At 29.5% G+C, this 16,627-nt stretch overlaps 1 protein-coding gene across 1 annotated transcript; it reads right to left on the bottom strand.

Annotated features, from left to right (window-relative positions):
* Positions 1 to 7,506: 7,506 nt before the first annotated feature.
* On the bottom strand, positions 7,507 to 15,451 carry LOC117181053. Its single transcript, XM_033373621.1, has 2 exons — positions 15,391 to 15,451; positions 7,507 to 7,966 (listed from the first exon to the last, which is right to left on the bottom strand). The coding sequence occupies exons 1-2, from the start codon at positions 15,449 to 15,451 to the stop codon at positions 7,584 to 7,586; spliced, it is 444 nt and encodes a 147-aa protein (XP_033229512.1). The 3' UTR covers positions 7,507 to 7,583.
* Positions 15,452 to 16,627: the final 1,176 nt, after the last annotated feature.

Genomic DNA, 16,627 nt, shown 5'->3' with positions numbered 1-16,627 from the left:
TCTTATATGAAACAAGTCTGACACGTCTACATCTATCAAATTCTTATTTAAAACAACCAAGATTATACCCCAAACCCAAACCCCAAACCTACTAACCCACAAACCCTAAACTCACAAAACCCAACCCTATAAACAATAAACCCAGAAACCTCAAACCTACGAACTCCAAATCTCCACAAACTTCAAACCTCCACATCCCAAACCCAATAATCCCACATCCGCAAACCCTAAACCTGCAATCCCTAAACCCCAAACCCCAAACTTTCCAAACCTTAACACACAAGCCCTGCACCCTGAACCCGCAAACCCCAAACCCACCTCTTATTATTAGTTACAATATAAACGAATTTACTTTATGTGACGAGATTTTCGGGGTTGTGGGTTTGACGTTTATGAGTTTGGAATTTGTTGGTTTGGGGTGTATGGGTTTGGGGTTTCTGGACGTGAGATTAGTGGGTTTGGTGATTGAGGGATTAAGATTTGTGGGTTTGAAGTTTGTGGATTTGGAGTTCATAAGTTTCAGGATTGTGCATTTGTGGCTTAGGGTTTGGGGTTTGTGGGTTTGGGGTTTGTGAGTTTAGGATGTGTGGATTTGGTATTTGTGGTTTTAAGGTTTGTGGGTTGTATATGAGACGTCCGTTCATCCGCCATATTTTTTTTTCAATTTGTGGTCTTGTGTTATTAACGAAATTGATAAAATTCTTCTTTAATTTTTTGTAAATCTTGAAAACCATATTTTATTTCTAGGTGATATGCCATTTTCTACCAAAGAATCAATTTCAAAATTTTAGTTTAAAATTAGCCAACTTACAAGCCCTACAAACTTAAACATTTACATCTAACGACTACTAAGATTTTCCGAGAACATTGATACGGTTATTAGGATATACAAACTCTTGATGATAGACAAACTTGAAAAAATTTAAAACAGAAACAAGGTCAAAGGTTTATATATAACACGCTACGATTATTTACCTTGTACTGATAAGATGATTACTGTGTTCTTTTAATTTTCATTCAGAAGTCAAAAATTAGAAAAATTATGAAAGAGGATTGTTTATAAAGAATTTCTTTGAATCTCAATGTTCAATAATTTTTTCTCATCGTCCTGAAAATAAATACAACAAAAATGTAGAACAGTGCATACTTTCATTGTTTTTGCCGAAGTTCGTATTCTATCGTTTGATAATAATTTATTTGAAGCTTATATAGCACAGGATTTTTTCGATCTTTGAAAATGAAGTAGCAGATTTTTTTCCGAGTGAATTCGTATCGCCTAATTCTCTTTAAAAGCAACATATTTCCTCCCTGAGAGATTCTGAAACTTCAAGTGTAAAACCTGCCTGTTTTGAATTAGATTGGATCAATTTTGAAGTAAATACTTGAATTTTTCACTACAAATATTAATTTTTAACAAAACCTGGAATAATTAAAATTTTAGTTATAAAAATTAATTCTAAACAAAGAAAAAAAGGATTTTCAGGAAAACAGTTTGATTTTCAACCTAAACGATGAATTCTTAACTAAAATCACAAGTCTTCTACTGAAATAGCTGAATTCTCAAGAGCAAAGAATTCGTTTTTAATAAAAAAGATCAATTGTCAACCAAAACATAAATAACTTAATTTCAAGTTTAAAAAATTAATATTTCACCAAAAATGAATTTTCAACTAAAAGTATGAAATATTCAACTGGAATAAGTTTAATATTAAGTTAAAAAAATTAATTTCCTACCAAAAATAACTTTCCACACAAAAAAAATTACTTAGAAAAAATTGTTACATTCTGAAACAGAGTTATAGATTTTCAACTGAAATTGGAAATGTTTGATGGAATAATTGAGATTTAAACCAAAAAGGCTAATTTTTAACTAAAATGTTAAACCTGCAACTAAAATAGTTAGATTTTTAACCAGCAAAATAAATTTTGAACAAAGAAGATTATTTTTTTCGAGCACAGTGACGAGTTATTATCTAAAATTATGCAATATTTAATTTTAAGTAATAGTTACATTTTCAGATTTGAACAATAATAATTCAACCAAAAAAGAAACAAATTTTCCGAAAGAAGTTACATTTTCGGCAAAAAATCTGTTTAATCCCAAAAAAATGTTTTTGGGCAGAAAATTTGGCGACGTCTCAACGACCTCGTTACGACATCTTTACGACAACTCTACGCCCTCCTATGTCCATGTCGTTAAGGTTTCTTTACAATATCGTAAATAAGTCGTATGATCTAAAGATATCTTTACGATATCGCAAAGACACCGAAACGACATAGACATAGGATGTCGTAAAGTTGTCGTAACGATGTCGTAACGATGTCGTAAAGACGTCGCAAAATTTTTTGCCCATTGGGAAAACAAGTTTCGATCAAATAATTCAAATTTCAAAAACAAACAAAAAATATAAATTAAATTAATGAATCGTCGAAATAAAATATAAAAATATTCTCCATAAAGGAGTTTAACTTTCAACCTAAAAGCTGAATTCTCAAACGATAAACAAAACAAGTTTTAATCCGAATTGATGAATTTTGAACATGAAAATATTAATTTTTGACAAAAAATCGCCATTTCAATTTGTAGTTAAGGGAATTAATTTTCAACCAAACTAAAGTGAATTTTTGCTTTTCTAATTAAATTCTGGTCATTTCGCGGTCTTTCGCAGCTTCCCGGTCAAGTCGCTACCATGCGTATGATTAATAAAAAAAAACCAGGGATTGTACCATTTTGTGAAGGTGATGCTTTCTATTTTAAAGCTCAAATTTTTAATTAGGAGTTTTTATTCTGAAAGTGAGAAAGTTTTGCAGGCTATGCCAATTTAGTGCTTTAATACACTTACAAATAATATACATATAGTAAACTACAACATGAATTGTTATCAGGAAAATGAGTAAGTTTTCTGTGCGAATTTAGGTTCTGTAAAATATATTTAACATTATCCCAATTTAAATCATGGTCTGCCTGTTTGTCCCACGTAAGTAATCTCACAAATATTTTAAGTAATTTTGTAGACATAACCACCCTAAAATTAAAGAAATTTGAATGAGATTTAAATCCAATTTAAAATCCTATTTAACTTCCAATAATTAAATAAATTAGCAGAATTCCCGAAAATAAAACCAAGAATCCAACGACTTAATTTGGACAACAATCAAATAATTCTTCTAGTTAATTGAAAAAAAAATTAAGAAAAACATTTTTTTCTCCTAAAAAATAAAATAGGTTTCCTTCTTTGGACAAAAGGAAAAAGAAAAATAAGAAGATTACCAATCAATTCCCTTTTTTAAAAATTTTATTCGTATTTTTTATTTTTATTATTATTAAATTACAATAAGAAATACCCGTAAAAAGAAAACAGCAATGTCTCGGAACTTACACTGCACCCTTATTAAGGCAAAAAATAAAAAAAAACCAAACAGACAGGAACAACACTAGCATCACGATGATCTCTTTCTTTCTCTTTTTCACTTTTGTCCAAGAAGGAAAATTATTTTTTTTTCTTTTTTGAAAGAAAAAATTTGGTCGCAAGATTCTTAATTTTATTTCCAGAAATCTGCAAAATAATATCGCCATTTACCAAATTATCCAAAGGTTCCTTGCAAAAAGTTATTATTGAATCCATTTCGAAAGGTATATGGAAAATAGTATGAATCCCAAACTTTTGCAACATAAATTCAATAGTTTTCAAAATTTGAAAAAAAAATGGGAGAACAAATGTATTAAAAGAACTATAAGCCGTCGATTTCATCGGATTATCTGCAGGTAAAATATCACTTTGTCTGCTTTTGAGATAATGAATTCTAATTGGCTTAATTTTCTTAATTAAATTTTGTGGATAATGATTTAGAAAAAGGATATTCGTAACAATATTCAAATTTCCTTCGCGAAGTAAAACATGGGACAAACTTAAATCTCCGTCAACTTAATTTTTGATTACTGCAATTTTGTTTAAAAAAAAAGGATGTGCAAAAAAGAAGTTTGAAAATTTACCTGAATATGTATATAAAATATACCTGAATATTCTACACCCATTGGTAAAAATATTACTATCCTCACCTTTGGTTACTTCTATGTCCAAAAAACTGATTTTATTATTCTTTTATATTTCATGGGCAAATTGTAATTTTAGATGAAAACTGTTAAAGGCATTGAAAACCACCTGCAACTTTGCTAGAGAAATACATAAAAAGGTATGGTCAACATACCGAAAGTAAAAAGGCAAAGTAAAATCTATTAAAAGAGCGACCTCCAAATTTTCATGACAACCCAGTGGGCACAAAGTTTGGCGACATCTTTACGACATCGTTACGATATCTTTACGACAACCTTACGACATCGTATGTCCGTGTCGTTAAGGTGTATTTACGATATCGTAAATAAGTCGTATGATCTGACGATATTTTTACGATATCGCAAAGATACCGAAACGACATGGACATAGGACGTCGTAAAGTTGTCGTAAAGACGTCGTAACAATGTCGTAAAGACGTCGCTAAATTTTCTGCGCCCTGGGAACTTCCGTTAAAATCAAAGATATGACTGAACCAATGGGATTACCAAACTTTGGCCTACAAAAAATCCACTAAATTAAAAATAATTTAAGTTAATAATAAAAACTATAGCTTTGGTTAGTTGTTTTCGAAATAATCGACTACGTATTTTATTATCATGCCACCTATTTCAAATCGCCTGTTTAAATAAATCAATGGGTATACTCGGAATCATTGCAATAACATCTAAAGAAAGCATTACATAGAGTCTTTCAAAAACAAATTAAAATTCTGTCCCCAAAATTTAGTTTAAGTACTAATAGTTGAAATAACCATTCCTAAAGGATAGCCAGCTTTGTGAATCTTTTTCAAACCATAACAGCTTACAAGATCGTTGTCTTCAGACTTAATATTAGTTTATCTTATATCTTTTTCTAAAAGTCCTTTCTTTTTTCAATTATCTAACAACTTAGAAGTGTATCGTTTTAATTGTTTTAATGGATTTCAGATTTGATAAATCCAAATTATCAGGATTGCAAAGTAGATTCTCCGTATCCCTAACATAATATGATTTTTTTACGAACAGCAATACTGCTCTTATCAGCATTCATGTAAATTATATCAAATGCGCGTTTAAGAAAACTTTTAGTTAAAATTATTTTTTGAAGAAAGATTCTACTCCTTCTTCATTCCATTGGGAATGGAGCCACAAAACTTTTGATTTCCGTTCAGAAAAAGAAGCTGACCGGAAATCAAAAGTATTGTGGTTCGATTCCCAATGGAGTGAAGAAGAATTAGGATCATTGTTTTCCAAGAAATAATTTTAATTTTAATTTGAAATATTATTTTCCATCTAGTCTCATTAGACGTTAAGCATTTTCTGTTATTGAAGATTTTAAACTTAATCGATATTGTATTTATTTTCTGCCTTCATGGTTTAGAGGGTTGTCTACCGTCAGTACAGTATTATCTGTGCCCAGTGGGCAAAAAAACTAAGGAGGTCCTAGAGACGTCTTTGGGACATCCCTAAGACGTCTTTAATAACATATCTTTTGGACGACCTAGGGATGCTCTTAAAACGTCTAATGGCAGTACGATAGACGTCCCGAGAACGTCCATTTCTTTAAGAGATCCTTAATTCATCTTTAGGACGTTGGACGTCTTAGAGACGTTAATTGAACTGACATAAGACGTACTTGGAACGTCCCAAAGACGTTCTTAGGACTTTCAAAATTTTGTGCCCCCTGGGTGATGATATAAGAGACTTCTTTTTAAAAAATTCTCCATTTCCGGAAACCTTTAGAAATATTTCGACGAATATTAATAATTTGCAATCAATTTTGATCAACAAAGCTCTGTGTCAAGTGTAGCATTATCACGGAAATTCTTCTGATCTCATATCGGAATTTTTTTGTATACCTGATTCAAAATATTTAACTATTTGCATTATTTGTTTAAAATTATTTTTTATCACACAGATACTTAAACCTCTACCCAAAATAAAACTATCTGTCACTGCTTCAGGAATTTAAATATCTGTCAAATTCACAAACCAAGGATCCTTATCACCTTCTTAAAAGATTATACGAAAATTTGAATTCTGATCTTAAATCTGAGTTTGTTGATTAATAAAAATAGAGAGTTTCTTCTCATGTTCTTTATCATTGTTAAAAAATTCGTGATAAGCAAAAATCTGATGTTTCAAAAGATTAATAATTACATTCTGTTTGTAAACATTCCTCCAATTCACTTCTGCTTCTGAAAATTTTTTACTTTAAAAAAATGTTAATCATTTTAAACATTTTTATTCAGTAAATTTATTGGTGAAGGTTTAAAATGAATTAAAATTTCTTCTGCAATCATTCACAATTTTGTAAAGGAGACTGCCTCTGAAGGCTTCAGAACCATACGCAATTAATCGGATTAGAAAACATAATGTTACAAAAAACAATAGAAGTGAGCAGAATTATAAGTGACCTCTAATCCATCAACAAAATTTGAAAAACCACCATAAAATGTTCTCATTAAAATTTAATCAAAAAATCAAAGAAAACACTCTTTCCTCCTGAAAAAAGAAAAAAAAATGATTTTCCACCCCGCACAAAAATAAAATAGAAAAACTAGAAGGCAACCAAGAAAATCGCTTTCCTTCTTGTTTTCATTTCTCTCTTTTTTTCATTTTTATTATTATAAAATAAGAACAAAGAAGCAACTGTAAGAATTAAATATTAACGTTTCGGTACTCATACAGCACCTTTACAAAAATAAAGAAATTTAATATAAAATACCCAAGCAGACAGGAACAGCACGAAAATTTTTCAACAAATAAAATATTCTATTTTTCAAAAAGAGCATGAGAGATAAGAAGAAAAAGCTAGAATGCAAGGTTTTTTAGCTTAAAAGGATGCAAAAATATCTATTAAACAATATAGAAAAAAGTAAATATTTAATTAATTTTACACTTTGCTTTAAGAGTTCACTATTTAATTAAATTTATTTCAATTTTGGTCATGATGAAAGCATCACAAAACAGAGAAAGAAACCAGAAGGAGAAAAAATATAAGAGAGACAAAATACCCCAGTGGGCACAGCATTTAGCGACGTCCTTACGACATCGTTACGATATATCGTAAATACATCGTGAAATCATACGACTTATTTACGATATCGTGAAGACACCTTAACGACGCGGACATACGTTGTCGTAAGGTTGTCGTGAATATGTCGTAACGATGTCGTAAAGACGTTGCCAAACTTTGTGCCCACTGGGACTTCTCTGACTCTGAATATAATGTCACGATGAGTCCTAAAATTGACATTAAATCCAAGTTTGACTGCATTTTATTTTAAGACCAATCCTAATTTAAGTATAGTAAAACATAGGATGACTTGCGTTCAAGTGTCAGTTTTTTCTGTCCGAAAAAAATGTCCCTCTGTGAGTAAGAAAATTTATATAATATATACAAGGAAGCTAAGTGCTCAAGAAATGAGCACAATAAAATACATCCATAATGAATCCAACCATAGTACTTTGCAGCACTACTTTTAGTTTTTATTCTGGAAAATTAAATACTGCTTTTACAGTTATATTATTTTCTCATCCTCTGTAGAGATGCGCGTGGTGGTTCTTGCTGCCATTGTAGGAGTGGATGCGCAGGCAGAGGGACTTGTGGTTGTTGGACTTGTGCTTGTTGGACTTGTGCTTGTTGGACTTGTGCTTCTTGGACTCTTCGACGCCGTTCAGCTCGTGGCACGGCTCTAATTTGTTTAAGTTCTTGTTTTAATACACGTTTCATATCACGCTTTCCATTCACGCTTTGCTCGAAGTAAAGCACTCTATCGGTATATATGCGAAGGCTGATGGGCTCAACACCACCTAACAATGGAATTTCGCCGTATGATATTATTCCATCTCCATGGTCTTTATAAAAATGGAATACGTGACCGTTTTCTTCGAAAACCTCTACTGATTCTGCAAAAAAATAGAGATTTGTGACACTTCCGCAGATAATAAGGGAAATAGATTTATTCCTAACTTTGGCACATATCAATAATTATTATTTATTACCTTTAAGTTTGCAATTACCAAAAATTTTACCAGTTTAAAACCCAGGATTACTTTTTTTAATCAACATTTCTTTCATCTAGTGACATCAAATCAACTTTACTTATTATTTTTAATTCCCGTGAAAGAAACTCATCACTAGTAATTACACAGGCCTACACAAAAATTTTGTGTGCACAAGACAAGTGACAAAAAGGAGAAAAAGCCTAGAGGTTTTCTAGTGAAACAGGCTATACAAAAAATTTGTCAGCACGAAAGAAAAAACTAGGTTACCCTTATGGATTTTAAACTGCTTAATCCAAATCTGGAATAAGATTTTGTCCAACACGTCTCAGTTATTCCCTAGATGCAGAAAATAGTGGGGGGGGGGGGCAAGGGCTATTCTGGACATTACCTAGTGGACAGAAAATTTGGTGACGTTTTTACGACATCGTTACGACATCGATATGACATCTTTACGACATTTTTACGACATCCTAGGTCCATTTCGTTAAGGTGTCTTTACGATATCGTAAATAAGTTGTATTATCTTAAGATGTCTTTACGATATCGCAAAAACACCGAAACGACATAGACATAGGATATGGTAAAATTGTCGTAAAGATGTCTTAAAGATGTCGTAAAGATGTCGTAAAGACGTCGCCAAATTTTGTGTCCACTGGGTTGTTTGATAATACCAGTATATAGAAAATAAACTTAATGGAGTCATATTTATATGTGTTGTGACGCCTTAAGATCGAGTTCATACACAAAAAAACTCCTGGTGTGCTTGCCGTTTCCCCTAGCTAAAATAAATCTACGGAAATTGAATGTTTTGCGCATGTTATACTGACTTATAAAGCAAAAAGAACAAGAAAAATGCTATTTCCTCTGCAGTTTTGCCCTCTCAATATAAATTTGACCACTAAAATTTTCGAGCTTTTACCGTTTTCTTCCTAGATGCGAAAAGTAGGGCAAAACCTAGAGACTTTTTGGTCCCACAGAGCATAAAAAAAATGTGAATGTACAAAAAAAAAACTAGGTTACTCTAATGGATTTTGAGCCACTGAATTCAAATATGGCCTCAGAACTTCTCGAATACATCTCAGTTTTCCCTTAGATGCGGAAAATAGGCAAAAACCTAGGGATATTCTGGACGTTATTTTTATAATACCAGTATATGCAAAAATAGACAAATGGATGTCATATTTTTAAATGCCGCGACTTGTAAAGATTTAATTTGTGCACAGAAATTCTATACTGTGCCTTTCGTTTTCCCTATCTTGGGTGATTCTAGGGATATTAAAGGTCTTTCTCATATTATATAGATTTCTACGGGAAAAAATCACAAAAATGCCATATCCTTCACAGCTGGCACAAAATTTATCGACGTCTTTACGACAACTTTACGACATCCTATGTCCATTTCGTTGAGGTGTTCTTACGATATCGTAAATACATCGCATGATCTGAGGATATCTTAATGACATCGTAACGACACGGTAATAACATGTACATAGGATGTCGTAAAGTTGTCGTGAAGATGTCGTAATGATGTCGAAAATACGTCGCAAACTTGTGTGCCCACAGGGTTTGCAAGTTTGCGTGCTAAATCTAAATATGAACGTCACATTTTTCGGGTTTGTTCCAATTTGTCTCTAAATGCAAAATGTAGGGAAAAGCCTATGGAATTTGCGGTCACACAGGCCCACCGAAAAGAAGTTTTCTGCATAGGACAAGAGACTAATTTCGCACGCAAAACTGTAAAGGATATTAGGATTTTGTTAATTTCTTACCGTGTAAATCTATATAATCTAAGAGAGCCCTTAAATTTCCCTAGAATTACCCAAGCTAAGGGGAAAAGAAGGCACACTGACATATTTCTGTGTACAAATGAATTCTCTACAAATAGTTGCACCTGAGAATATAATAGCGATGTCCCTATTTTCACGTATACTGGTATTATCGAAATAAGGTGCAATTTGACCCTAGGGTTTGCCTTATTTTTTTATCTAGGGCGAAACTGAGATGCGCTAGATAAATTCTTAGGCCAGATTTGGATTCAGCAGCTGAAAATCCTTAAGGGTAGCCTGGTCGCTTGTCTCGTGCAGACAACTTTTTTGTAGACGAAGTCTTAACGACATCGTTACGACATCGTTAGGACATCTTTACGACAACGTTACGACACCCTATGTCCATGTCGTTTCGTTGTTTTTGCGATGTCGTAAATACATCGGCAGCTTATACGATTTATTTACGATATCGTAAAGACGCCTAAACGACATGGATATATGATGTTGTAAATTTATCGCAAAGATGTCGTAACGATGTCGTAAAGAGGTCGCCAAACTTTCTGCCCATTGGTTTACGGTAATTTCAAGTTAAATTTATGGTAACTTACAATAAATTGCTTTAAATTAAATTTAGGGGTCATTTACAGAATAACAAATACTTATAGGGAGGGGGGGGGGTCTCAAGAAATATTATCATCCATGAGGAGAACAATAGAAAAAGTATCGAGTAGTGGGAGGTGGTCAGAATTTCCTGAAAAATGTATAACGTTTTTTGTGAATGGTCCCTTAAAAAGTCTATAAATTTATCGACGATTTTAAACACGTTAGGTCATTTATGTTAATTTTACAGGTAAATATGTTAAATTATTACTAAATTTCAAAAATTCAATTGTACACATTTTTATAAATTTCCGGGAGCTTATGACATTTTTTTAAATTTATGTTCATATTATAGGAAATTTCTGGTAATTTAACATACATTACCCACAAATTAATATAAAAATGTTTATAAATTTTCGGAAATTTATAACGTTTTAAAAATTTTTCAAATGTATTCCTTTTTGTTGATGATTTATATATTTGGTAACCATTTTTTTGTGTAAAAAATTAACCCTTTTAACGCAAATTCATGTATTTCCTTAAAAATTATTCTTTTTTTGGTAGCGGATTAATTTTGTTTTGTTACAAGTTTTAAAAAAATTTGAAATTCTCTTTTTTTACAGTTAATTATTTTTAGCAAAATATCGAATTATTCCGTCAACCATATAATTTTTTTTGTAGATATATAGTTTTTTTGTTAAAAACTAACCTGTATTTTTGAAAGTTTAACTATTTTGTTAAAAATTTATTTTATTGAGTTAAGAACGTATTTCTCTAACATAAAATTAGCTATTTTATTTTTTTATGAAGAATTATCCTTTTTAGTTGAAAATTAATCTATTTTGTAATTTTTGTTTTTTTTTTTTTGGTTAAAAATTTATCGTCTGCATTAAAAATTCAATTATTTGTTTACAAATTTATTTTCTTGTTTAAAGTTCATTTCTTTGGTTAAAGGTTTAGAAATTTTAAAAAAATTGGTTTTTGTTTGTTTTTTAAATTTGAGATTTTTTAGTAAAAATATAACTATACCATTATTACTACAAAATTAATATTTTCGGTTGAAAATTTATATATCTTTTTGCAAGATCTTTCCTGTAAATGAAAATTTAATTATATATTTTGGCAGAAAATGCTTATTTTTATGTTGTAAATTTAACTTTTTTTTAATATCCTCCTCATAACTTGAAACCTCAAATCCTACTTGATTGAAAATTCAACTCTTTTTTTAGATTCGTATTAATTGTTCAATTTAACTGTTTATTATTAAAAAAAAATTCGACAAAGATATCAGATATTACATTTTTTGTTAAGAATGCATTTTTTTATCAAAGATTCATCATGTTATTTTTATTTAAAATTTATCTATTTTGTTGAGGATTTTCTTTTCTCTTGGTTTAAATTATATACTTTCACTAAAAATTAAAAAAAATCTGATTCTGTGACGCAACTGTTTTGCAGAGAAATATTTAGTGTTATTTTTTAAAGAGATTTTTTTCAAAAGTGTTTTTTAAAAAGTTATCATCATTTTCAGAAAATAATGCATTTAACTTCTTTTTAAAAACAAAAAAGAGTATTTTGTAGAAGTAAGGCCTCGCCAGTTTTCTGCCCAGTTCCAAAAAGACCCAAAAAATTAGAAACGTGTCAAGTTCGATCATGGTACCGGAAGTAATAAACTTGTTTCTGAAAATCTTAAAAAATTGAAATAATTTCAAATTTTGGTATCATTCCACCTCTTTTTGAAAACAATTGAAAGTCTCTCGTCAAGATAAGATCTTATCAGTTCTTTTACATGTTTGAAAAAGAAGTTAACAAAGTTTTTGAAGGTAAATTTTAACGTTGCGACTCGAAGTAAGACATTATTTTCTAAAATCATGACAAATGTTTTTTAAAATTCCTCCTTGTTCAGCATTTATTTACTTTTTCTGAATAGACATTTTATCGTTAAAATGAGACCTTCTCTGTTATCTTCCGTTATCGAAAAAATACAGAAAAAAATGTTCAAAAAAAAAATTTCAATCATGACACTGAAAATGAAGCATTATTTTTAAACAGAGAAGATAAGTTTTCATGATTGTTAACTTTTGTTTTGGCGCTAATTACGATTTTTTGTTCAAATTATTTTTAATACATAAAATATTACTTTATATTTATAACTAAATGTTTACATAATATTTTAATAATGATAGAAAATTACAGTCTTTTACAAAAGTATCCACTTTTTGTCCAATTTCTAATTAGAGTGACGTAAATAATTAAAAGCCAACAAAATTAATTTTTTTGAACAATTTCTTATTATTTCTAATAATATTCAATTTGAATAATGATCAAAAGTTATGGCTGTTTTCAACTCTTAAACTTTCTTTCCACTTTTCACTTAGTAAGGTAATAATTAAATAAACTTATCAAATATGATTATTTAAACAATTTATTATTGTTTATGACTATCTATGTTCAGATTAAAGCTGACGGTGACCTGAAAGCCGACTTTTCATTCATTCAACTTTTTTTCGTTCAAATTATAAAGACAAATTTTTGAAAAATATTGAATTCACGACACAAAAATATATATTTGGCTGCCAAAATATGTGGTTGAACCTTTGATTAAAAAAGACGATTTTTTAAATCAGAAGATAAATTTTGCACCCATGAAAGACCAAATGTTTCACATATAATATGAGTTCCAAACAAAAATATTAAATATATATAAAAACATACGAAAAACGGAATAATTTAATTTTCACATTAAAAAGTAGTTTACTATTAAAAATAACTTTTTTCTAAAAAATTAAATGTTAACAACTAAATTAATTCTATACCAGAAATTAATTCTTTTTTACAAAAACAATTAATTTTCTATTAATGGGGTTAATTGTTGATTAACAAAGACGAATTGCTAACAAAATCGATATATTTTTAACTAAAATATATAAATTTCTGAAAAAAAGAAATTTATTGGAATTAAAAAAAAATTTCAACAAACAAGCTCAGTTTTTCATTAGAAAAAATTAATTTCCAATGGAAGAACTGATTTTTAACCAGACTGTTTAATTTTGATAAAAAAATAATAATTTTAAATGAAATACATTAATTTTCAACAAAATGTTATAGTTTAAGGAATTTGCCACAAAACAGTTATATTTTCAACTAAAAAGTTAAATTAGTGGCCAAAAAGATTAATATTCTATCACAAAATACAAAGTTTTAACAAAATAGAACAACCAAATATATAGTAGCTAAATTTTTGGTAAGAAAACATTAATTTTTAATGAATAAATAAACATTTTTGTGCCCACAAAATTAATTTTGAATCAAAAACTTTAATTTCCTACAAAAAAAAAGATTAATTTTTAACGAAATGCATGAGTTTTTAATTAAAAGCGTTAATTAACAAGATTATTTTCCAACTGCCAAAGAAATAGTTTTAACAAAATATAGAAACTTGCATTAACACAGATAAATTCTAAACTAAAAAAATAAATGCTCAACTAGTATTAAATTAGTTGAATATTAATTAAAAAAGTAATAATTTTCAAACATGTTAAACAAATAGTTAGCTTGAGAATAAAAAAAAAAAATTTTGTAATAAAGTGATTAATCATAAACGAAGTAAATTATTTTTCAACAAAGTTGTTCCACATTCTGATAAATAGTTGAATTTTGAACCAGAAAAAGATTTTAATGGCTCTTCACAATTCAAAGAATTTTTTTTTGATATGTAATCAAATAGTAAAAAAATCCTTTAGTAAAATATATAACTCTTGTATTCTTAGATCTTAAAAAAGTAAGTGATCTTGGCTGGAGATTACTTTCTTTAAGGAATGTTGATTTATTATAAATAAAAATTACAAATTCACAAATATCATTAAAAAGTTTTTTGCAAAAAATATTATTTTTAAAATGTAAAGAAAGAAAAGATTAAATGTAAAAACCAAACCTTTTTTATTTACTAAATTAATAAAAAAAAACCCAAATAAAATAAACTTTAATAAATAAATATTAAAAATAAATTATTATTACTTAAAATACAAGTTATAATGAATTAAAATGTATAGATAAAATTACATCTACGAGCATCTCATATTTTCTTTTAAATTAAAAATTTCCTAATCTTTGCCTTCATGACGGCGTTGTATCAGTATCGGAACTTTAGTGATTATTTCTTACAAATATTTTTTATCATGGTTGGTCAATAGTAAAATTGAAAAAGACGGCAGAAAAAAAAATAAATAAAAAGAAAAAATTGAATACGAGAAGAAAAGGGATTCGGTTAGTTCCTTTCTCATTTTTCTTTCCTCTTTTTTATTTTTGTGTGAAAACATTTATTTTTATTTTATTTTTAAAGAATATTTTTGCGTTTTTCAGGTTGCAATGAGAACATTTTGTGGTTGCACATTAACCTGATTGTTGGACGTTAAATTGTATTTAATCCCATATAGATTTCTTAAATTTTATAGAAGAGACGTGGTTTTTTTAATAAAACGGAATACATTTTTAAAAAATATTTTTCGACGTTCAAATTTTCAAAAGAGTTAACATTTGTTCGAACATTTCGTTACTTCTGAGAAACATGAAACATAACAGTTACATAAGCTACTTCGAAACAGTAAAGTCAAATTTAGCACATTCTCGAATCGAAAATAAAATATGTAAATTAGATTAAAAAAATTACAACAGTTTAAAAAAAGTGTGTATTTTGAAAAAGAGATTTGAAAATATAGGTTGGGTAGGCGCACTATTTTTTTAAATCTTAAAAATAAGGATATCGTTTATTCTAAGTTTAAAGTGCAACAACTTGTATATTTTAAATTGAAATTACGAATCTTTAATTCTAAATTATTTCAAAAGGCGTCTATTCTTTTCGTGAACAAGAATGAGGATACCAAAAAAAAATTTTTTTAATTTAAAAACCTATTTTATTATTTTATTAATATATAATATTATAAATATTATTGAACTTACCACCGAATTCAAGCAGGAAAACTGCTATGGTTAGAAGAATAGTTCCCAAAACAATCTGCATTGTTGTCGACAGTTCTAGCAACACTGACGAATAAGTTTGTACTTGAATCACTGCTGTGTGTACTGGCGGTTACGAAGCTTTTCCGGGAACATTGACAGTTATTAAGACTCACAAATTCTTTTGAAAAGATGAAGTTAAAAACATTTTCAACAAAAACAAGGTCTTTTGGTTAGTACAACAAATTCTATGATTTTCCTATACAGGGTGTCCAGAAAGTAAGAAAAAAACCTGAATAATTTTCTAGGTAAAATACTTTTTAAAAAAGGTCAAAGTAATTCTGAGAGTAAGTAACAACAAGGAGTCCAATGGCGACCTTTAATTTGACATTGAGCTTGACTTTCAACGTTATTTCAAGAGCAACTTTGTGTTTTTAAATGGGAACACCTACACTTGGCGCCGGCAATAAAAAGAGCAGAGAAATTAACGTCCAAACATGTACTAAGGTTATGGGTCGAGGGTGACCTTGAGCCTCAGCTTTCTTCAAGGTTATTTCAAGGTCAACTTCATTTTTTAATGAGAATCCCTATTTCTGACAAAGACAATTGAAAGAGCGGGATATTTTACGTTCAAACATGTACTCAGGTCATAGGTCAAGGATGTCCTTGAACTTCAGCTTCAGGTTTTCAGGCTTGACCCAAATATGAGTTGAGTGCAATCTCAACTGCTTCGGCGAAGGTGTTTACGAAAAAGGTCGAGGTCATTTTAGAAGTAACTTTTCACGAGGAATATAGTAGTACTCTTTATTTGACCTTAAGCTTCACCTTGAGAGTCATTTGAAGGTTATTTTTTTTGCATCAAGTGTTAGTTTACATTTCTCGTTAAGAGTTACTCCAAGATTAATTTTGAACTTTTTCGTATACACCTGAGCCAAAGAAGTACAGACTGGACCCGTACTATACCTGGGTAAAGTATAAAAACCTTTAGCTGAAGTTCAAGGTCATCCTTGACCCATTAGCTGAGTACATTAGGGTGGCTCAAAAAGGCTTTTATTTTGGATAGTGCAACGATTCCCTCAATTTCATTCCAAATCCGAAAAAAGAAATTCCCGAATTTAATTTTTTATTTATTTTTCGATTTTAACAAGTGCCGGTTTTGACTTGAAGTTTCCCATGTAAAATGCACGGGCAAAATCACTTTTTTGAGTTTTTGGAATTATTTTGTAGGGTTAAAAAATAT

The sequence above is a fragment of the Belonocnema kinseyi genome, chromosome 10 (genome assembly GCF_010883055.1).
Source record: "Belonocnema kinseyi isolate 2016_QV_RU_SX_M_011 chromosome 10, B_treatae_v1, whole genome shotgun sequence".
Classification (NCBI taxonomy): domain Eukaryota; kingdom Metazoa; phylum Arthropoda; class Insecta; order Hymenoptera; family Cynipidae; genus Belonocnema; species Belonocnema kinseyi.
The sequence above is the reverse complement of the archived record's forward strand: the minus strand, read 5'-3'. Positions and strand labels throughout refer to the sequence as shown.

What these genes read in the sequence shown, in the direction of transcription:
- LOC117181053 (XM_033373621.1), bottom strand. Translation starts at nt 15,451, where the DNA reads ATGCAGATTGTTTTGGGAACTATTCTTCTAACCATAGCAGTTTTCCTG. An exon ending in TTTCCTGCTTGAATTCGGTG is followed by an intron (nt 7,967 to 15,390) that starts GTAAGTTCAATA and finishes ATTTTTTTGCAG; the next exon opens with AATCAGTAGAGGTTTTCGAA.